This window comes from Lissotriton vulgaris, chromosome 2_1, assembly GCF_964263255.1.
Source record: "Lissotriton vulgaris chromosome 2_1, aLisVul1.2, whole genome shotgun sequence".
Taxonomy (NCBI): Eukaryota; Metazoa; Chordata; class Amphibia; order Caudata; family Salamandridae; genus Lissotriton; species Lissotriton vulgaris.
This window is the reverse complement of record NC_141687.1, coordinates 169,003,330-169,027,642: the sequence shown is the minus strand read 5'-3', so window position 1 is coordinate 169,027,642 and position 24,313 is coordinate 169,003,330. Positions and strand designations below refer to the sequence as shown.

Below are 24,313 nucleotides of genomic sequence, written 5' to 3'. Positions count from 1 at the left end.
CACCACTAAGGTGCTGTTTACCTCAGGAACAGAATTCAGCATTATGCTCCTACAATTTCTTTAAGATCCTAGCATCAGCTGTTTCTTTTGGCTCCTCCGGTGCAGTGTGCCCGTCTGGAAGGCCACTCCTTTTGTTATCTAGCCCCCAAACATTGGACTTTTTTGCCATTATCTACTCTGGCTTCTCCCAACGAAACTTCATTTAAGAAAAGGCTCAAAACCTGGCTATTGCAGTCGTGCTGAATCTCTTAGATAGCTTTGCGTACTGTGTTGATAATGAGTAACAATCGTTGTGCCTCATCTCTAAGGCGTTTATGATCCCCATGACTGTATCATTGTCTGCGGTAGTTGGCTATGCGTAATAAATTGACTAGTAGGGACTTTGTCTGTGTAAGCTCCCTAGATATTGCCAGTTTTTCTGAAGAAATGAGAGAGGTCTCTCCATTTGTCCCTGAACTACTGCACATTCTGTCAAATCGAATGTGGAAAGACTTAACAATGGTAAGTGGGGGCTTATGTATTTTTCATGCCTCTCCGCTTGTTATATCTACAGCAGCGACGCTGCTTAATGTTGACATGTTCGGTCATGCATCGGTTTTTAACATCCCTTCGCTATATTGCTGTGGCTCTCATTTTGGGTACTACTGTATATGGTATTGTGGGTATATGCTCAAACACTTCTCAGGAGACCCGTAAATTAGTACCAGGCCCAATATTGGGCGCATGTTGCAGGGATTCAGCTTAGAAACAGAACTATGCCTGGGACCACAGAACATCAGTATGTAGGAACCGAGTCACCATACAACATCAGTGCCTCTGGACCCAAATCCAGACTAGCTCATAGTGCCTTACTTGCTTTCCTAGCCTTTATAGAGAGACAAGTAATTTGGCATCCCTAAATGCAACACTCTAGACCCTCTCAGGGATGGTGGTAGTAGGCTATCACCTTTCTTCCTCTCACTCATGTTATGTTAGTGCTATTTGTATTGCGCACGGCTGCTCCAGCGAAGGAGCGTCCCGGCGCACCGACAAGGTGGCGAACACAACACAACAGAGAAACAGAAAATATTACTGAAAAATGGGGGAGTGATGGATTTAACAGAGCTCAGAAAATAAATGGGTTTTAGCGGCCTTGCGGAAGGAAAGCAGGTCACCAAGGGTCCGAAGTTTCAACGGGAGAGCGTTCCAGAGTGCGGCTGCCCGCACCTTAAAAGAGCGGCCCCCCACCCGACTGAGTTTGAACCGAGGGGCTACCGCTAGTTCTTGGTCCAGCGAGCGCAAAGTGCGGCCAGGGATATAAGGGCACAAAAGTTGGCGCAGTAAGGGAGGCGATAGGCCCTTCAGAATCTTGAAGGAAAGGCACAAAACTTTAAAGTGGATCCGCTGCCTAACGGGTAACCAATGCAGGGCTCGCAAAGATGGACCGGCCGAGCAAAACCTAGGAAGACCTACGATTGCTCTGGCCGCAGCGTTCTGCACTCTTTGAAGTCGAATTAACTCGGCCTGGTTTAATCCTATGAAAAGGGAGCTGGCATAGTCCAGCCGAGCCAAAACCGTTGCTTGCACCACCAATTGACGAGTTGCGGCATCAAAATATTTAAGGGCAGGGTGCAGATTGCGCAAGATGCCGAAGCAACACGCCGCCGTCCTTTTGGTGTGGCCAACGAAGTTGAGGTAAGGGTCCAGCCAAACACCAAGATTTTTGATCTCCGCAACCGGAGTGGGGGTCGGCCCAAGCTCAGAGGGCCACCAGGTATCTCCCCATAGGTCCGTCCGCTTCCCAAAGATCATCACCTCCGTTTTTTTGGCGTTTAGTTGGAGACAGTTGGACGTCATCCAACCAGCCACCGCCCTGAGTCCTTCTCTGAATCTTGGGGCGTCCACCCCAGAGTCCCCGCTGATCGTGACCGCTAGCTGGGTGTCATCTGCGTACGACACCATGGTCATACCACAGAGTTTCACAACCTCAGCCAGCGGCCTCACGTAGATGTTAAACAACGTGGGGCTCAGCGAGGAACCCTGTGGGACCCCGAGAGACAGAGGATGACATTTGGACTGGTAGGGCGGGGACGCCACACAGAAGGAACGATCCCTGAGAAACGAACGAAACCACTGGTGTGCAGTGCCGATCACCTCTATCTCCTCAAGACGTTGCAGGAGAATATCATGGGAGACCGTGTCAAAGGCGGCGCTTAGGTCTAACAAAACAAGCGCCGCCGTTTGACCTGCATCCAGAACTACCCGCAGGTGCTCGACCATAGATAGCAGTGCTGTCTCCGTACTGTGGCCAGCCCGAAAACCATTCTGGGTGTCGTCCAGAATGTTGGCACGCGACAGATGACCAGTGAGGGCGGTGTTAACATGCGCCTCCGCGAGTTTGGCTGGCCACGGGAGAAGCGAAATCGGGCGGTAGTTCTCCGATTTTGTAGGGTCGAGAGATGGTTTTTTCAAAATGGGCATTACTACCGCATGCTTCCATTTCAAAGGCACCTGGCCTGATGATAGCCACGTGTTGATTAAGTCGCAAACCGGGCGGGCAAAAAACTGGTCTCTGAACATTGGTGGCTTGAGCGGGTCGTCCGGCGACCCAGACTTAACTCGGAGAGCCAAGGCCGTATAAGACTCCAAAGAGAGAGAGGGGAGAGAGTCTAGCACCACCTGATCCGGCAGGGTAGGTGGCCCCATACTGGTTTGTGCAGTGGAGGGGGGGAAGGCCCTATATATGGTCTGGACCTTCTCCAGGAAGAAAGCCGCCAGAGCTTCACAATGCGTGTTGGAGCTGATGGAGTTACCGGCAGGCTTCCTTGCCACAAGGTCTTTAAGGGCATTAAAAATGGTTTTAACAGGGTTCCCACTACTGCGAAACTCCAGAGCGTAGTAATCAGCCCGGGTTCTACAAACCGCGCGGTGATAAGACTTGACCGCAGCCATATACAGGCTCATACATAGCCACAAAAAACAGAATAGAGACACAGAGAAAGCTTACAATATTTGAAAGTGCTGTGTTCTATTATGCAATAACTATGCTGCAATTAAAAGACATGCTAGTCAAAAATGTGATTAGCATAATTAACAAACTACACAAGGAAAAGGCCTGTCATATTGGAATACAGTTGTGCCTACACCTACCCTCACTATAGAAGCACAGTGATATATTGGAGATTTCTTGGATTAGTGGAGGACACTATACCTGGCATACATAGGTATTTGTTCTGCATTTCAGCCAACAGAGCTCTTAATCAACTCAGGACCTTTGCTCTGCGTAAATGTGTTCTTTCTGTTTTCAAAACAGATTATGGTTTATATGATAAGAGTTGCATGTTAAAAACAGCAGCTGGATTTGTCTATTATGTCCAGGTGTTAGTGTCTGACCACAGACAAAATAGAGTGTAGTGTTTTTCAACCTTGTATGAATTGTTCCGTATAAATCCCAGCACATGAACTTAACAAAACTTGTGCAGCCTATTTATAAACTAAATGTGTAGCACCAATACAAAGTTGTTCGTGTGCAAAGCAAAGGCAGCATAGTACGTGGAATTAGGCTAACATAAGAGAGAAAACGCTGCGGGCATATAGGAAATACACAATTGCTTTTTGAACAAAAAGGGTTTCCACAGTTTTGGCCTTTGCCATCCATATCGCCACCCTTTGTAGATGTGCTGGCAGTTTGTAGTACTTAGGATCTGTTACCTTTCAGAAAAGACAGTTCCTGTTTGGCGAGGGTCACTCTCTTTCTGCTGCTCCCCATATCAACTCTGAGACCATAGTCCTGAGCTCAATAAAGAGTTTTTCAGGTGTTAATACTAGAACTTTAAAAAAAGAGGAAGAAGGAGGATATGGCTGGGTTCAACCTATTGAATTTAAAGTACCACGTAAGGATCCATGTATCATGGACCGTGAAAACCCAGTCAGGGAAGGTTTTTTTTAGGTATTCCCAGACTTTGGGTGTACCTCCTAAGAAAATAAAATGTATTTTCTGGAGTCCCCTCACTCACCCACGGTTGCCCCTAGGTGACATGCTTCATCATTGGGGCCATCCCAAGCATCTACTGCTTGAGGCGTGCTGCGACTTGCGAAAGAGATGTAGGAGCACTTTTTTGTGAAACTATGTGTGGTGCAGTGTATGGTGGAGTGGTGAGTAGTGATAGTAAAAATACCTAACTAGTGAGCTAAAGCTTTATTCCTGCTCCTAGCTGGTACAATAAAAAGGGGTTAGATAAAAGGAAAAAGAACTGTTATGTGGTCATGATCCCTAATATCCTGTCGACATGTTTCAAGGTGTCCCCTACACCTTTTCTTCAGGACAGCATGAGGGCCCGCCTCATGTCACTCCTATGTATAAGCCTAAATTTTAGGGTAGTAACAATATTTTAGCAAAATAAGAAGCACACCTAATGTGTGTGTCTATATACATACGGTTAGTGCTGTAGCCGCAGTATCAGTATTGTTGGAGAAAAACAAGACTTATAGGTAAATATATACATTGCCTGCCCACAATTATGGCTTGGTGCATAAACAAAATCAGAAGTGTTGCGTGCATAAGTGCTCTTAAAAAATAATAATAAAGTAAACCACATTGAACAGTTTCATCTGTGGCTGTTATAGGTGTCCCTGTTATACATGTAACATGCAACATAGATTATTAATTTGTTTTCTGAAAAAGACGTACTTTTTAGTTAGCAATGTTATGCCCCATGGTCTGCTCAGGTGGAGGGGGCTGGTGACACTGTTGGTAAAAAAGAATTTGAGCAGGAAAGAGTAAATCGCTGTTTTTTGTTCTCGTGAAAGATTGTCCAAAAACTAGCCTGAGAAATAAATAAATAACTAATGATGGTCAACAAACGGGCAGGAAATTAGTAATAATGCCGGTATTGCGCTCTTTCCAGAGACATCCTGTTCTGTAAGGAGAAAAGTTACGAGCACTTGACTCTGGCTTGCCTCCGTCAATATGACCTACTGTTCCCCGGCTCGACCGAATGTTAGTATGTCGAGGCCCCGGGCTGTATTTTAGAACGTTAGTCTTCCCGCGTATGGCGCAAAAAAAGGAAAGGGAAAGACTAGAGCGTCAGTCAGGCGGTGAATGTACTGCAAAAAAGCAGCCGCCATTGTTACACTCAATGTGTTATATTGGGGCTTTGGGACGCTCTGCCTCTTTAATTCTAATGTACAATTTAACTTATCATTGTTCGGCGTGCCATTGATTTTAAAACATTATTATAAGGTTCTGAAATGATGTGCATAGTCCGATACTGGGTATCGAATCCTATGCGATCAGTAGAGCATGGCGGCCATTTTGATATTGGAAAGAGGAATTCTCAGTTATCTGGGATTCATTTTTAAATGCTTTACTAGAAAAAAGCCGAAAGTTGGCAAAGCTTTATAGACAGCAAACTTTTGTTGGGTAAGCAAATGAAGTGATAATTCTGGAAACTATCTTGCCAAGAACAGCAACTTCTTTCCTGGTTATGGGTGCTTTGACTCCTATACTGCACAATAGTTTTTTGTTCTTAGTGCCCCGATTTTCACTCAAAAAGTGATGTTTTAGAAATTCGAAAATACTGTGTAATTATCTGACATTGGCTATTGGACTCTGACTGGTCCGTCATGCGTGGCGGCTGATTTATGTTGAGCATGACAAATTTTGATGCATGTGCAAAATAAAAAAAACAAAAAAAACAGAAGTGAGGAAAGCAATCCATTACTCTAAAAAATTGGATTTTAAGTATTTCAAAGATCATCGATTGTTAAAGTGGTTGTCCATTATGGAGGGGGTGACTCAATAACAGTTCGTAAAGCGGGAACATTATCTTACGAACTGCCCCCATGGTATGTTCTCATTAAGCCCTATGGCGTCTGTGCGGAGCTTATACACCCATCTCTTCTTTTTCTAAGAGGGTTTGTTCCAGCTCCACTCAATGCCACAGCACCACTCCACGCCACAGCACCACTCAAGGCCACAGCACCACTCCACGCCACAGCACCACTCAAGGCCACAGCACCACTCAAGGCCACAGCACCACTCAAGGCCACAGCACCACTCAACGCCACAGCACCACTCAACGCCACAGCACCACTCAACGCCACAGCACCCCTCAACGCCACAGCACCCCTCAACGCCACAGCACCCCTCAACGCCACAGCACCACTCAACGCCACAGCACCACTCCACGCCGCAGCACCACTCCATGCCACAGAACCACTCAACGCACCAGAACCACTCAACGCCACAGAACCACTCAACGCCACAGCACCACTGAAGGGCACAGCACCACTGAAGGCCACAGCATCACTCAGCACCACTGAAGGCCACAGCATCACTCAGCACCACTGAAGGCCACAGCATCACTCAGCACCACTGAAGGCCACAGCATCACTCAGCACCACTGAACGCCACAGCATCACTCAGCACTACTGAAGGCCACAGCATCACTCAGCACCACTGAAGGCCACAGCATCACTCAGCGCCACTGAAGGCCACAGCATCACTCAGCACCACTGAACGCCACAGCATCACTGTACAACCATTCAACAACAACTGGTTCTAACATGTTCTCTCAATGTTTCAAGCTTTATTACAAATGTCGCAAAAAGATGTTAATATTTCACTGCTGTTCTTGGATTTTCATCACAATAAAATACACTGAACATAATCTTTCCAAAAGTTATTTACAAAAGTTTAAGCTATTGCCATTATAAATTACAATATCTTTTATTTAAGTATAAATTATCAAAAAAAATAAAGCCATTGTTATTTGTAATATTAATACCTCTAAGTCATGTAAATACAACACATATTGCATTACGAATGCTATAGGTGTCACGTTTTCAAAAGTTAAAACTATTGGAATTGTAAATGACAAAGCTATTAATTTCGCTATTTTCAAAACCAACACAAATAAAATATTTGTCATTTACAATACCAATAGCTCAAAATTTCCTAATGCGAGACCTATCGCATTGCAAATGCTTGTTTCATAGGTCTCCAGGAGGGCGTCCCTGTGATTGTTTCTAGCCCTTTTCTTTGCAATTGTTTTTGCAGGGTATTTTTGCTGTTTTAGTTAGTCAGCTAGTTCTCTAGCTTGTATGTCATAATCAGCAGTATCTGAGCAATTCATCCTTAATCCGAGGAAGTTTCCAAATGGAAGTTTTCTTTGAGGAGGCGTGGATGGAAACTGTCAAACAATAAGAGGCTGTTCTTTGCCGTTGATTTGAAATGCGTCGTAGTTTTCAGAGAGCCTTCTTTTGCCATAATGTTAAGGTCTAGGAATACTAGATCTGATCTGCTCATTGTATGGGTGAATTTAAGGTATGTGTTTTGTAGGTTTAACCAGTTGATGAAGTTGTTTGCTTCATTTTCATCACCTTCCCATATTATTAGAATGTTGTCGATGTATCTCTTCCATTCCAGAATTTTTTGGCGATGTGGTTTTGCTCTGAAAATTTTTTTTGTTCCTCTAGGTGGTGGACGTACAGTCCCGCCACACTTGGAGCAAATGCACTTCCCATGCTCGTGCCATGTTGTTGTTTAAACAAGAGGTCCTCGAACTGAAAGATATTTTCTGTAAGAGCCCACTTCCAACACTCAAGTACAACATGTTGTGGTGTGTGATAAGGCCAGGTAGTATTGAAAAGGGTTTCTTCTAAGATATCTAATGTTTCTTTGTGGAAAGCAAGGTAGTATACAAGCTTTCCACATCTAGCCCTATCAGGATGTTGTTATTAGGGTCAAAACTGAGATCTCTCCGTAGGCATAGTGCTGTTTTTGTGTCCTTCAAGTATATGTTGGTAGACTGCATTATTGGCCGTAGGAATGCATCTGCGAATTTTGAAAGTGGCTCTAGAATCGATCCAATCCCTGAGACGATTTGTCTCCCGGGTGGATTCACTAAAGTCTTCTGTATCTTTCAGATAGTATAAAAATAGGGAATTATAGGTTTTTTGCCATTAAGGAAGTCCCCTTCTTTCTTGCTCCACCATGCTGCTTATCCCAATCCTCAGTCTCTCAGTCGGGTCTTCCTTGAGTCGTCTGTAATTCCTCTCGTCACAAAGTAGTCTTAGGCATTCTTGTCGGTAGACTTCTGTGTCTTTAATGACGATGCCTCCACCTTTGTCTGCTGGTTTTATGGTGATGTTTTTGTCATTGGCCAATGTTCTGATTGCTGCTAGTTCCTGTCTAGATGTGTAATGGAACACTTTAAAAGTGTCAGGATCCATGTCTCCTACTTCCTTTTGGACTGCCTTCTCAAATGCCAGTATTTCTACTGGGAGGGTCGCTGTTGGTGTGGTTTTGGGTGGAGACCAGTGTCTCCTTTCTCCATCTCCATATTGGTTTTATTTTCAAAAAACACCCTGAGTTTAACTTTCCGGATGAATTTGTTCAATTCACAGCTGAGTTGGAATTTGTCCAGTGTTGGGGTGGGCGCGAATCCTAAACCAAAATCAAGTAAGTGCTCGTAACTTTTCTCGTAACAGAACAGGATTTCTCTGGAAAGAGCGCCGTACGGGCTTTATTACTAATTTCCTGCCCGTTTGTTAACTATCATTAGTTATTTATTTATTTCTCAGGCTCTTTTTTTGACAATCTTTCATAAGAACAAAAAACAGCGATTTACTCTTTCCTGCTCAAATTCTTTTTTACCAACAGTGTCACCAGGCCCCTCCACCTGAGCAGACCATGGGGCATAACATTGCTAACTAAAAAGTACGTCTTTTTCAGAAAACAAATTAATAATCTATGTTGCATGTTACATGTATGTGCTGGTATGTCTAGTGAATTGAGTGTTTTATGTTTACATTTCCTTATAACAGGAACACCTATAACAGCCACTGATGAAACATATGAAACTGTTCAATGCTGTTTACTTTAATATTATTTTTAGGAGCACTTATGAACGCAACACTTCTGATTTTGTTTATGCACCAAACCATAATTGACCGATCATGGTATGAAACAAGACCTGCCCACATGGGCAAGCAATGTGTATTTTGACCTACAAGTCTTGTTTTTCTCCAACAATACAGATACTGCGGCTACAGCACTCACCGTATGTATATAGACACACACATTAGGTGTGCTTCTTCTTTTGCTAAAATATTGTTACTACCCTAAAATTTAGGCTTATACATAGGAGTGGCACACATTAGGAGGGCCCTCATGCTGTCCTGAAGAAAAGGTGTAGGGGACACCTTGAAACATGTCAACAAGATATTAGGGATCATGACCACATAACCGTTCTTTTTCCTTTTATCTAACCCCTTTTGTACCAGATAAGAGCAGGAATAAAGCTTTAGCTCACTAGTTAGGTATTTTTACTATCACTACTCCCCACTCCACCATACACTGCACCATACATAGTTTCACAAAAAAGTGCTTCTACGTCTCTTTCGCAAGTCGCAGCACGCCTCAAGCAGTAGATGCTTGGGATGGCCCCCTTGATGCAGCATGTCACCTAGGGGCAATCCTGGGTGAGTGAGGGGACTCAAGAAAATACATTTTCTTTTCCTAGGAGGTACACCCAAAGTCTGGGAATACCTCAAAAAACCTTCCCTGGCTGGGTTTTCACGGTCCATGATACATGGATCTTTACGTGGTACTTTAAATTCAATAGGTTGAACCCAGCCATATACTCCTTCTCCCTCTTTTTTTAAAGTTCTAGTATAAACACCTGAAAAACTCTTTATTGAGCTCAGAACTTTGGTCTCAGAGTTGATATGGGGAGCAGCAGAAAGAGAGTGACCCTCACTAGGAGCAGAAATAAAGCTTTAGCTCACTAGTTAGGTATTTTTACTATCACTACTCACCACTCCACCATACACTGTACCACACATAGTTTCACAAAAAAGTGCTCCTACGTCTCTTTCGCAAGTCGCAGCACGCCATCTCAAGCAGTAGATGCTTGGGATGGCCCCTATGATGAAGCATGTCACCTAGGGGCAACCCTGGATGAGTTTTAATTTTAATTTAATTAATTTAATTTAATTTTAATTTAATTGTGGGTTTATATAGTGCTAGGAATCGACTCCCGGAGGAGTATCTCCGCGCTTCGACCGCTGGGGAACCCGTCCTGGCTCACCCTGAGAGATGGTCCCTAATGGGTATCCCTAAGGTGCAACCAAGCATCCCCGGCGGTCTGGGGGGGCCGTTTGAAGATGAGGCAAGCTAATGCCCAGAGTTGCTGAGTGTGGTCCCTGACTGGAGTAGGCACCGAGGCGAGAATTATCGAGCCCGCTGACCATGGTCCACGACCCTGCCGCGTCGGGAATCGAACCCTGGTCCCGGGCCGTCCTCTGCTTACGGGTCTGCCGCCTCTAACCAGTGAGCCACACCACTTCACAAGTGAGTGAGTTAATACTAGAACTTCATGAAGCACTAAAGGATTCTGAGAAGGATGATTATTTCCATCAGTGTCAATTCAGCAACAAGAGTAAACGATACTAACACATTAGACGTTAATATTAACATGTTTTTTTTCCTCTTCACAGATGTACAACATTCTCGATAAGCAGAGCAGAACTCGCCTGGCTCTCATCATAAACAATGAGAAGTTTGACAGTCTCGGTGAGAGGAGAGGGTCTCAGCACGATGAGACTCAAATGGAGCGCCTCCTACAAGGTCTTGGTTATAAGGTGGAGCTCAAGAGGAACCTGACTTCTAAGGTACTTCTTTATTTATTTATTTATTTATTTATTTATTTATTTATTTATTTATTTATTTGTGAGAGATACTCAAGGTGCTCCTTCCCATCAATTATTGCTTCACTAAAATTATTTTCTTACCTTTCTTTAGAATTCGCTTTATGAGCAAGCAAAGCACTACTCTGTCATTCAGGCTTTCTGTAAATAGCATTATAAATCCTTGCTGACCTTTCTTAGGTGCCCTTAATGAACTGTGTACTGTGTGCAGGATGTGTCCCTACAGCTAGTGTTACCACCCTTGACAGAAGGTTCCTATTAAAGCAATTAGTGAAATAAACATGTATGCACATGAGGACCTCATATTTACACTACCACTGGATTGTTCTCCATTTCTGGTAGACTTTATTCTGCATCAGTTGACACTACATCCGTTATACTACATCGCCTAACATTACATAGTTTCTGGCAGACTCCTCTAGATCACACCCCTTTTTATTTGTTACTCTTACAAATAACCCGTTATATGTAACTTACCTTTGATGGTGTAAAGTCATGTGATGTGAGGTGCACCCCTCATGCGGTCAACAAACCATAATCGTGTTTTATTGTAAACAGCAGGAGCATTTTCAAAAGACGGTCTCTTGTTACTTGTCTGGAAAGAGGAGGGAAGGCATGCATATCAGGCTCCCCTTGTGACTTCCCCCCATATATTCCACTTGGCAGTACATGCCTTTTCTACAGTCTTGATGCCTTAATTCAGAACACCATTGTACCTGAAAGCTGGAAAAGAGCACCTGCTTGTTCCTTTATTTAAAAAGCCTTCTTCTCATTAAAAGTTTATTTCAGCTATCAAACCATATCACCGTTACCTTTCCCTGCCATTCCTGTTAGAGACGAGAAATAATTTCTGTGAAATACAAGCAACGGCCAACTTTGAATAAGAAAGATTACACATGTAATTGCAAAACAACTCCTAAAAACCCCCGATCCTCCCTCCCCTGTGGAACCCTCTGTCAGCCGGTGCAACAAATTAGCAGAGTTTTTCGATTCCAAGGTTAAAAAAATTCTTAACTCCCTCCCCCTACAAACTCCAGACAAATCACCCCCTCATAACCTGCCCAGATCCGTACCCCAAGCTCTAGAGCCCCAGCTGACTCGGGCCCCCCCCCCCCACGACAGTAGATACGCTATCCCCAATACTACAATCAATCAAAAGTGGATCCCCATTAGACCCCGCACCTTTTGACATCCTAAAATCAGTCCCCCCACCATCCTGCCTCTCATGGAGAATCTGATTAACACCTCGCTTTCCCATGGTATTGTTCCACCGAGCTAGAAAAAGGCTATCATCAAGGCCCTGATCAAGAAACCTCACCTAGATCCCCTGGACCTAAGCAATTTTCGGCCAATCTCCCTACTACCAGGCGTCAGTAAGGTCGCAGAAAAATATGTCAATCGTCAACTTTCCGACTACCCAGAAGTCAATGGCCTTCTTAAACCCTCACAGACGGGCTTTAGACCAGGCCAGAGTACGGAGACCGCGATGTTGGCTGTGATCGAAGAGGGAAGAAAGATCATTGACTCAGGAGGATCAGTGGCAGTGATCCTCGTGGACCTCAGTGCGGCCTTCAACACCGTCAACCATTCCACACTGGTCCACAGGCTCAAGGACTTGAATATCTCAGGCCTGCCTTATCCTGGCTGGAATCCTTCTTGAGTGACCGTTCCTTCCAGGTTACGGACGGTAATTTCACCTCCAAGTCAACACCTATACACTGCGGGGTCCCTCAGGGCTCATCCCTGAGCCCGACCCGTTTTAATGTGTACATGTCCCCCCTCGAGAAGATCGTCGCTCCATTTGGGATCAAGCTTTTAACCTATGCGGACGACACCCAGCTGGTGGTATCCCTTAGTCAACATGACCATCCTCCCACTAATCTCTACACCTGTCTTAGTGACACAACAAAATGGATGGACAGGTCACACCTTAAGCTCAATAGCGAAAAGACTGAGATCATGGTCCTGGGCAACCAGTCACACTTCCGCCCGAGTCCCTGTGGCCTCCCTGTATGGGCACACCCCCTACCCCTAAACATGAAATCAAGAGCTTAGGGATCTGACTAGACGAGGGTCTTAACTTTTCCACCCAAGCCAGGAAAACGGCCGGGACTTGCTATGGTCTCCTACGGACCTCCAGAAAAATCCTCCCTCTGCTCCCTGCAAAATCCCAAAAACTACTGATTCAGGGCCTTGTGATGTCCCGTTTGGACTATGGTAATGCCCTGTATCTAGGGGCCCCTAACAAGGTGCTGGCAAAACTCCAGACTGTGCAAAACACTGCCGCCCGTCTTCTCACAGGGACACACAGCCGCTGCTCAGCCAAACCAGCCCTCAAATCACTGCATTGGCTGCCTATCCAAGAAAGGGTGCATTTTAAAGCTCTTTGCACCACCCATAAAATCCTGCACAGAAAGGCTCCATCCATCCTTAAGGACCTTATTGCCCCCCACATAACTAACAAAACCCTCCGTTCTTCACTTTTAAACTTGGCAGCAGTGCCCAGGATTAGGAAAGCCTGCTCTGGAGGCCGACTATTCTCATACAATGCTTCCAAGCTGTGGAATACACTTCCCCCAGACATCCGAGCCCAGCTCAACTTTCTTCCTTTTCGCAAATCACTCAAGACCTGGCTGTTTCCCTAAACTCAACCTCCCTCTCAACCTCTTCTGATCTATCACTGGCGCTGGGGCGCTTTAGAAGTCTGTAAAATAAATAAATAAATAAATGTAGTATACATAAAAGAAAAGCACCCGATCATAAAATGAAACCTAAGCTACAGGCCATTATATGGTTATTTGCAGAACAATCCGCAAGCACTTAAAGGTTGGTGACGTAAGGGACCAGTGTCCAATGTTGGGCACTGTAAAGACTTTTCCACACACTGGATGGTAGAAATAAATTCTTTATGAAGTTGTTTCCAACACACGTGTGAGGGCCAACACGGGAGGAGGTTGCACTGCGTCTGCTCAGGTCAGTCATTAGCTGTCTCATGTCAACATTCCAGAATGCAGAGCTGATGACATGCCCAGTGGTGGCTGGTGACTTTTCAAAGTGATGTGGCGTAACAGTTAGGGGCGAGTTTAACTTTGACTTAGCAAGTGAACCCAACCTACATAGGGTTGGCAAAGGGTGCATTTTAAAACACATTTTGTTAAAGAATTTGTTGAAAAAGCAAGAAGACTATAAACCACATATTGAGTGCACATGGCCCTTCATTTGCCGCCTAGTTCACTAAGGGCATTGTTGTAAGGGGGAGGCCGAATGTTTCTAGTAGGTTTGTTTAAAAACTTCCACTTTTAATAAATGGCACTCAATGCAGTATCATAATCATTCTGATGTACTGAGGTAAAACTCCTGCGCATGTTAAAAAAAGCAAATTTTTGATTTTTGAAAAGGCTACATGACATGCATGTTTTACATAATATTGCATTGTATTGTAATTGGCAATTACTCCAACGATGAGGCTTTGAAGCACTTTATGACTTCACAGAAAATAAATATGCACGTATATATATCACCTGGGTGGGCAGGTTTCATGAGGCATAGTTGTTTTAGAGCTACAGTGCACATTTTATCCAAACCTTGAGAAACGTACAGCAAAACACTGCACAGTGGATGGCTATGAAAGTCGAGATTTGTGTCGGATTGCAGCTGCTTACTCACAAAGCAAACATAACCAATCAGCGCATGCTTCCCTAAATACCAAAAATTCCAGCACTATTGCAAAGTCCTGGATTATTTACATAAACACAGTTTGTGATACTATTCATTTATTCCTAAAATTAACCATTCAGCATCTCTACAAACAATCTTGCACATATTTAGAATAAGTACAGGCCAAAGAGTACAAGAATGGGTGGATCATTAGTGACACATTACAATAAATGCAGCACTGAACACAGACAGATATGGTTAAGCTGACTTTGAGGTGTCTATTGCTCATAATCTGTTTCTGATCACTATAAAAAATAAAATGGAAACTTACTCTTTCAAACAATTCACGTGTGTGGGAAACAGCTGCACATCAGCTACCTGCCAGCAAGTCAGGTTGGTAAAGACTAGGGTAAAATATGAACGCTGTGTTACATCCTGCTTTCATTTCTTCTTTGTCCTTCCTTAGTGTTTCTCATTTCTATCTCTGCATGTCTCTATGATGTCATCTGTGTTCCAATTGTATTTGCTTGAAAGCAGGAACAGTTACATCTGGAGGCTGAGCTGAAGTCCATCTGCTCCTGGTGGGGTTTTTTCTATCATTGGAACTACCTTATTCTATTTATCTACCTGACCTGAATTTAATCTACAATAAACCTAAATTGTTACACGCAGTCATTTATAGAGTGTTTCAGTGTCTCTACGAATACTTCAGAGCTGTGGAATTACAATGTTGTTTGGAAGTGCGTCGCCTGTTTTATAGATATAGATAGATACATTAGACCTTTTCTTTAAAATCCACTGAAATAAACCAGCATTTTAGTTTAGTTTTCATCTTATTATATCACTATTACCGGAAGACCAGTACTTTGTTATTCTGCATTCTTGTTGGTATAGACAGGTTTTCCACAGCTTTCTTCAGTCGTACACCCTGATTCCTGTTTACTGAAGATTCTCCCCCAGGCACAATCAACTTTAAGAAAATATTCTTAGCACACTTCCAAAGTGAAACCCGTGCACTTCATGCATATGTTAATGTTAAGGGAAATTTATTGAGCGCACTGTCACCATGAGTTTCCTGGCGCTGATAGGACACTGAGGTTGAGCAAGAGGAGTTTAGTGGGGATATGAAAAGAGCAGTGTTTTTAAAGATTTCCTAAAAGATAGGAGGGAGCAAGAGGTCTTGAGTGACAGTGGAAGAGAATTCCATAGCTTGGGAGCCAGGTGAGAGAAGCTGCGGCCGCCAGATTTAGTGAGTTTAAACCGGGGGATAACTAGAAGCTGAAGGTGGGTGGACCTCAAGGTGCGGGGAGGACGGTAAGGGGTGATCAGGGACTTCAGGAAAGCAGGGAAGGGACCAGTTAAGGCTTTGAAGACCAGGCAACAGACCTTGAAGGCTATTCTTTCACTGACTGGTAGCCAGTGTAGTTGATGTAACAGAGGTTTGGCCGACTGCCATCTAGGGATTTTAAATGCCAGTCTGGCAGCCTGGTTCTGGATGATCTGTAGCCTAGCCAGCTGGGATTTGGGGAGGCCATGGTATAGGGCGTTAGAGAAGTCCAAACGGGACAGCACCAAAGCTATTAAGACTTGTAGCAGGGCTTCGGAAGTCAGAAGATGGGCAACTTTCCGTATCCTGTATAGCTGGAACATACAGGAGGATGTTACAGCACTCACCTGGGCCTTGAGAGTGAGCTCAGAGTCAATAATGACCCCGAGACTCTTTACGCAGCAAGCGGGAGAGGGAGGTGACCCAAGCTCAGTTGGCCAGTACTGAGGGCCCCAATGGGGGGCACTTCTCCCAGGGAGGAGAAGCTCAGTTTTGCCAGGATTGAGCTTTAATTGATTTTGGTTCATCCAGTATTGGATGTGTGTCATGACCGCCTGGAAGTTGGTGACAGCGTCAGGGGAGGTGAGGGGGAAAATAATTTGTAAATCGTCCGCGTAATTGAACACTGTGACGTCCCACCTACCTAGGGAGTGAAGGAGAGGTTGAAGGTATAAATTAAAAAGGAGGGGGGACAGAGAAGATCCCTGGGGAACCCCGCAGGATGAAGGAACACTGGTGGCGCTAAAGGGACCCAAGCTCACTGCTTGAGATCTACCCTCTAGGAAAGATTTGACCCAGGACAAGGCAGGCCCACAGACTCCGGCGGCCTCGACACGGTGGAGTAAGATGTTATGATCCACCGAGTCGAATGCCGCCGATAAGTCTAGTAGGACTAATGCCTGGGGGAGTCCTCTGTCAGCATTGCTTCTGAGGTTGCCCAGCACGGCGAGAATCACAGCCTCAGTGGAATGGGCTGGTCTAAAGCCGGCCTGGTTTATTTCCAGGAAGTTGGACTCCTCGATAAATTGCGAGAGGCAAGTAGTAACATGTGCCTCCAGGATTTTAGACAGGAAAGGCAAGAGGGAGATGGGCCGGTAGTTGGTGAGGACCGCTGGGTCCGCGCCAGGTTTTTTTAGCAGAGGCACCAGTACAGCCTCCTTAAACGACCTGGGGACTGTGCCAGAGTTAAGGGAGGTGTTGAGTAAGGGTAGGATACAGTGCGGAAGTGTGTGACAAAGGTCGCGAAGTACTGAAGGAGGACAAAAGTCCTTGGGGGAACCGGATTTCACTCGGGTGGCCAACTTGGCAAGGGAGTCAGAATCGAGTGTGGGGAAACAGGACAAAGTGGAGATGTTAGCAGGGGGGGCTACAGCTGCAACTGAGGGGAGGGAATAGGGAATGGAATTTTTAATTGCCGAGATCTTGTCGATAAAGAAGGAGTTTAAGGCATTGCATGACTCTGCGGAAGGGGGCAAGTTCGGGAGTGTCCTGGCGTCCGATGTTAATTCGCCGAGGACCTTAAATATCTCTTTAGATTTGTTGGTGGCTGTTAATATTCTCTCGGAGACGAAAGCAGACTTAGTTGTAGTAATGGCTTTTTTATAATCTTTGCGTGCGGACACGTACGCCTCCCTATCAGTGCTGAGATAGTTACGCCTCCACCTACGTTCCAGTTGACGCAGCTCAAGATGTTGTTGTTTCAGGGCTGAGTTGAACCATTTATGGGATTTGCTGTGGCGTGAGCGAGGGAAGCCGGACAGGGGGGCGAATTGGTCGCTAGCCGTCGTGAGCCAATGAGTGATGTTTGTGTCCAGAGTATTGACGTCTAGAGTGTTATTCGATAAGGATTGGGTCTCCGCGAGGAAGGAAAGGAAGGCAGAGGAATCAAGAGCATTCCATTTCCGAGCGGTCCCACCCTCCAGAGGGGGGGGCCTAGCCAGACCCTTTACAGAGATGGAGGACTCAATCAATGAATGGTCGGACCAGACGCAAGGGGAGATAATCGGGCAAGATAGGGATACCCCCTGCGTCCAAATGTGGTCCAGGATGTGACCCCCGGTATGAGTAGGGGAGGTGACATGCTGGATCAAATTAAGGCTGAGGAGTGCCTCAAACAGTTCGGTGGCGTGGGGGCCAGCATCGGCATGATTGAACCAATAATTAAAATCGCCAAACATGGCGATGCGGGCCGAAGATGTCAACAAGGCGGAGAGCTGTTCACTAAGGGCAGCAGGAAACAAGGGCATAGAGGTAGGGGGCCGATATAGGACAATAAGGGTCAAAGCACCAGCTTCCGTTGCCAGGCTGATGACAAGGTTTTCAGCGTCAGGGAGACATAGCGAGGAAGATGCAATGAGAGTCAGATCTTTGCGTATGACTGCCGCCACCCCTCCGCCACATATAGCAAGTATATCTCGCGGAGTTAATTTTGATGAAATGGCGCTGAAAAAAGACAGCCCCTGGAAGTGATATATAACAGTTTTGTACCTTATTCTGTCTGTAGTGATGCTAAATTAGTGTGAAGAAACTGGGTACGTTCACCACAAATATTAAAAGTAGCACCCTGAATTTAAGCACCTCGAAGTGGCCCTTAATTTGCTTCTCTGTGCAGCCTGGTCTTGGACTTATTCTTAGCCCCATAGACAAGGCTTGCAAACCAGGCACTGTTCATTTCTTCATTCCTTCACACTTGACACACGACTGCCTGACTGTGTAGTCATCCGTCATGAAATCGTTTGCAGCATTTCCGTATTCACAAACTTTATTCGACAATTAAGTCATAAAAGTATACATACATATATTACACAAATGTTGGTTAAAAAGACGTTAAAAATCCATACAATAAATATTTTAAAAAGTATTAAACTAGAATAGACTATGCCAAATTACAATTTAAAAGAGGGATAAAAACAATTCCATCAACATACATTAATCCAGAGGAATATTGCACAAGGATTCACAAGGGTTAACCCAAGAAAGCATGGACAGATACAGCTTAATCTTCACAAAATTACCGCTATGTATTTTGTGCGGATTACCCAAGCCCATTTCAAGAATTTAGCCACGGTAACAGCAATTGTAGGTGTCGGGTCTGTAGTTAAAATTCTCAGAGCCTCCGCATGTCTGTGTATCCCAAGCAGTTTACATAAAGGCTTGATCCACAACATTCTGGGGGCAGTGTACAGGGGACAGAAAAATAGAAAGTGGTTTATTGACTCTTGTTCCTCCCTGTGATCACCATCTCCCAATATTTTTTTTTTTAGGAATTTTTTAGAGGGAAAATGAGCGTTTTCCGGGTCCTTCCATAAGTCAGTCATTCCTAATTTGAAGAGTATCGACTTGATTTTCTTTAGCCAATGAATTCTTTGGCACGAGTCCTTAACCATTTTCTCTTTTAAACCATCGGCATAATGCTGTAGTTCTTCTGTTGTCCATAAACGGCGCCAGTAAAGAACTGGACGCAAAAAGGCAAGATCCTGGACCGCCTTTTTTTAAGGTCCCACATTAGCGGTATTAACGGGTTACTTATAGGAACGCTAGTGGCTTTTCGAAGGAATTCATTTTCAGCTAGCGTTAGCTTTCTAAGGTCTTCAAACCCCCAGAGTTCGGCTCCATATAGGGCCGAACCTAGGACCTTCATCCCGTATACTTCCAATAAGGGGCTAATGGGTTTAGTTGTTGAGGAGGTACATTTTTTCAGAAGGATTCCTGTCTGCTGGCGGAGTTTTAGGACCGCAATGTCCAATTGACTGGACCACCCCAGGTCCTTCTGAAGGGTGACCCCCAGGTAGGTAAAAGCATCTACCCGCTCCAACGGGGAACCATTCATATTGATCAGCCCTCTAAAAGGTCTATTTGTCCTGCATGTTTTACGACCAGCCAGAACCATATACTTAGTTTTTGTCATATTTATTTCTAGTCCCATATTCAAACAGAAATTCTCAAATAGCTTCAGTGCTTGCTGGAGTCCACTCGGAGTATTTGAAATGATGAGTGTTGTCCGCGTTCATGAGGATCGGGACCCACTCACCGGACATCGCAGGGGCATCGGTCGGCACCAGGGAGAGGAAATCCGCAACCCCATTCATGAAGAGCGAGAATAAGGTGGGCGCCATGACACAACCCTGCCTTACTCCACACTCCACCGGAAAGGGCTCTGTAACCTCCCCCTGAGAACCCCACCATACCTGAGCGAAGATATCCTCATGCAGGCGGACAATCAAACTCAGCAATTCAGGTGCCATCCCCAGGTCCGCTAGAACTTTCCATAGTGTATTACGAGGGACCACGTCTAAGGCGCTTTTAAGTCGACAAAAACGGCATACAAAGTGCCCTTTTCCAGGACCACGGTACGCCAGTATAACATAATGAACCAGAAGACCTGGTCAATGGTACTTGTTTTTGGGTGGAACCCAGCCTGGAGGTGACTTAAAATATTGTCATTATCCATCCAGGACTGAATTCTGCCCAAAACCAGCCGACCCATGATTTTTTGTAAGCAGTCAATTAGACTTATAGGTCTATAATTGGCTGCAAGTGACTTGTCACCCTTTTTATACACTGGCACGATTTCTGCCCCTTTCCAAGAGATGGGCACTTCCATCCCTTGGGCTATGGCGTTTGCCACATACAAAATATAAAATCGCCAGCGCCCTCTGTTCAGAAATAAATCTGCGGGGACACAATCCATGCCGGTAGCACGACCCTCAGTGACTTGGTCCAGCACCCTATCGACATCATATAGGAGAAAATAGGTTCCTTGCACACAATATGGGGGTAGGCTCCGTCGCTATTACCCGTGGCACTAGCAGCATATTGGGGCTTGAAATAGTCGACCCAAGAATTGCGGTCAACATAATTATGAGGGCTCTCTCGATGTCCTCCCCTGTCCCACTTAAAGATTTCCAAAAAGAGTTTGGGTTTCAATCAATCAATCAAAGACATTTATAGAGCGCGCTACATACCCATGGGGTCTCAAGGCGCTGGGGGGGGAGGAGGGGGGGGGGAGGGGCGGTGCCGCTACTGCTCGAACAGCCAGGTCTTCAGCTTCTTCCTGAAGGAGAGGTGGTCTTGGGTCAGGCGCAGGTAGGTCGGGAGGGAGTTCCAGGTCTTGGCGGCCAGGTAGGAGAAGGACCTTCCTCCTGTAGTCGCTCTTCGGATGCGGGGGACGTCGGCGAGGGCGTGGTTGGCTGATCGGAGGTGGCGTTTGGGAGAAGGTTTCTTTGCAAAGCACGCCACTTTCAAATCCTGCCACAGGCCCTCTTCCCAGTCCTTTTTAGCAGCAAGTTGCTTACGCCTGTAGTTCGCCCTAGCCAGTCTTACTGCACCCATGTCTTTGGACTTTAGGGCTAGACCCAAATCCCTCCTAGTTTGGCGACAGGAGCTATTATACCAGCTCTCTGGTTTTTTAACTGTGGCTCTTTTTTCCCTAAGCTGGGTTTACAGAAGTATGTTTTCAGTTGAGTAAAGAGCCTATTATGTGCCTCTAGTAAAAGATAGGGGGGAGAACCTTTCGATATAACGTCCTCCATAGCCTCTAAGGCTCCTTCCAGGTCTCCCTCGATGAAGCTAATTATTTGCTGGTGCTCAGCGACTTGGCACCATTTAAGGTGTTGCTCATCGTTTATCATAACTAAATCCGGGTAACAATGCCCTTGATGAGCATCATCCCCTGTATGAATGCCCAAGTTAAGCTTTGCACACAGAGGGTTATGGTCGCTTTCAATACGTGACACAACCTCCATATCCAGGAGGGTTGACCACATCTTGAGAGAGACAAGTAAGTAGTCAATGTTGCATGCCCTAGCACGATTGTCAAAAGTTTCCTTCCCCATTTTACCTGAGAGTGTACGCCCGTTGGCAGCCCTCAACTCGTTTTCCAAACAGAAGCCTTTTAGCTGAATAGCAGCCTCGTCCATTTTTTTATAGGTTTAGTGCTTAACTGGGGGACTCCCCACCTAACGTCCTCCTCCTCTGTCAAATAGATATCGTCCAAACCAAGGGGTTCAAAAGTGGTATTGAAGTCCCCAGCAATCAATGGCATTATGTTGTTTGGGGAAGCCTGTAGTAATGTATCCAGTTTAGCTACAACTTCCGATTTCTTACCACCTTGGAGCCCCCTAGAATAAACATTAAAGATGTCGATTTCTAAATTTGCATGGAAACTAAATCTAACACCAAGAATGTCATCACATACAGTAGGGAGCAACTGGGTTTTACATTTTAGAGACTGCTTGACCCATATGACTAGACCCCCCATAGGTCGCCCTTTAGATTTTTTTTACAGCAAGGGGCAAAAAAGTTCAAATAGCCAACTCTAAACATTGGTTCAACCGCCCAGACTTCTTGAAACAAACAAATGTCAAAGTGGTCAATGAAGTCTGCCCAAGCCTGCGAGTTAAGTTTTGACCCCAGCCCTGCCACATTCCAGGAAACCAGTGATGTCCAGCTTAGTGGACCATCTGATAGTGTGGCCAGTTTGCCCCGAACGGGTTGTCCCCCTAAACCAGAATGTATATTATACTGTCTGTTCAAGGACTGATCTACCTCTAGAGCCTTAGAGATGATATTACATGTGGTACCTTGCCAAACCTCAACCAGCCCTTCACCTTTACTACACTGGACATGCACATTCCTTTTCCAGTCTCCATCCCTTCTCTTCCATCCCCTCCCCTACTACCCAAAATGGGTTTTTCTTGTTCGTACTGTTAATCACAGTCCCCTAGCCCCGACAGGGTCTGGAATCTGTTGAACAACCTTATGTTCCCTAAGGGGTAGAAATTAGATACAGACCCCTGAGAAAACATATCCCTTTCAAAGGAAACTAGAATCGGGGGGCCATAGAAATAAGCTACGGGTAGTACTTGTATCCCAGTAGACATATCATTATGAGACCAATTACAGATGAAGTTGACACACATCTGGTCTCTAAAATTAATAACGATACAGTCCCCTGCAACAGTCTTACATCCCTTGCCTATCCAGTTGACTCTCCTGACACCCATAATTTCAGCACGCATGTTCACTGGCAATGGGCGGTTTTTATTTAGCCAGAAAATACATTTGTGCTTTAAGTTTTGGTATGATTCTTGTTTCCTACGAGCTAGTGGGGGGACCCCTACCAGAACTACCACAAAAGGGGCTGATTGAGGAGGGAGGTCAATATAAGGTAGGGGAGACTTGCTATGGGCTCTGCTTAAGGTAGGTAAATTTGGCTGTTTGTCCTGCAACTTAGCTCCATCGCCCAAAGTTCTCTCTTTAGTCAATGGCTTCGCACCCGTCCCTGTGAGGTTAGGTACCGGGGAAGAAACTACTCGTGACGAGGCGGTTTGTGGTGTCGCACTAACTTGAGTGTGTTTCCCCCTTTTCTGGGAGACTGGTTGTAAATTAACAATTTGCCCCTTATCAACAGCCAAAATAGGCCTTGCAGTCTGGCTTGACCCGGTAGCACTGTTGGAATTAGATGGACCGTTGGCTACAGTAGATTTTGGCCTTAGAGTATGGGTGCCACGGCTTGGTCCTGCCTGTTTCTGAGCTGATGCCAATGAAAGTTCAAGGCACACCAGCCTGTTTTCAATGGAGTCCAGCCGATCGTGCAATGGATGACACATTTTCTTGAAGGTGGCCTCCAGTCTTTTCCAGAAGGAAAGACCCAACTCCAAGTATGGTTCCTCCCCCCTATTGTCCAAACGGCTTCCCTGCCCATTTCTGTCAACCCCATCCAGTTGTACGGTGTTGGTTTGTGACGTCACTACTGGGTCATCAGGTGGAACATTACTTTTACAAGATCTTGCTTTTTTCCCATCAGCATTTGTTTGAGGACCAGGGTGTTTCCTTTTTGTTTGCTCCCTCCCCTTTGGTTGGACCGTAATAGCTTTCACTTGACCAGCAGATCGAGTCTTAAATTTGGGAGATGAATCTCTAAATATGTCGCTGCTGGGCTCTCCTTCTCTTGGGGAGTTATCACTTATAACCATAATCGCTGCTGATTGCGATGGGGAAGAAGTTACCACTCCTAAGGGAGGAAGCGAACCCTGCAAGTTAGATTCTAGGTGGGTCGGTGATCTAGCATGTGCCAGGGGGCCCAGAGAGGACCTTTTATCAAAGGATGTGTCCAAGGATAGTCTTTTTTCAGTGAGTTCTATGTCCTAGGCAAGTGCAGTTGATACCCTTATAAGAAAGTTGTCGAGAGTTCCTAATAGTGAACCACCAGTAGATTTCCTACAGCTAGGATCACCATCTTGTAAGGTAGCCATTCTTTTGTAATACTCAATACGATATTAAGTGAGTTCCAATATGGCACTGACCTTAATTTATGCTGTGGCAGATGTCAGAGGGGTGGCCCGTCCTTAGCCGGCCTTGAACGGGCTTAAACGGGCCCGCCCTTGGCCCGGGCTTCGCCCGGCGTCCTGCTCGCGTCCAGCAACGCGGAGCTGGGCGCTGGTTAAGTGCGCCTTCGGGCGCTCTGGAGACGTGTAGTTAGCGCGAAGCTTTACGTCCTCTGACTCCTGGCGGTGGCGGCTTGAAGACCTGGACTCTTCCGTGACTCCTGGCGGTGGCGGCATAAAGACCCCTGACCCTCGGCAATCAGGTAGGTTTCTTAGCCCCATAGACAAGGCTTGCAAACCAGGCACGGTT

At 45.5% G+C, this 24,313-nt stretch overlaps 1 protein-coding gene across 3 annotated transcripts in view; it reads left to right on the top strand.

The window, feature by feature from the left end:
- LOC147729765 (caspase-1-like) overlaps positions 1 to 24,313 on the top strand; it is a 494,150-nt gene that overhangs the window by 270,664 nt on the left and 199,173 nt on the right. For all 3 annotated transcript variants that reach the window (XM_086954650.1, XM_086954649.1, XM_086954651.1), the window contains exon 4: positions 10,483 to 10,656. In XM_086954650.1, the coding sequence (XP_086810776.1) occupies positions 10,483 to 10,656 (174 nt within the window). The remainder of the gene's footprint in view (positions 1 to 10,482; positions 10,657 to 24,313) is intronic.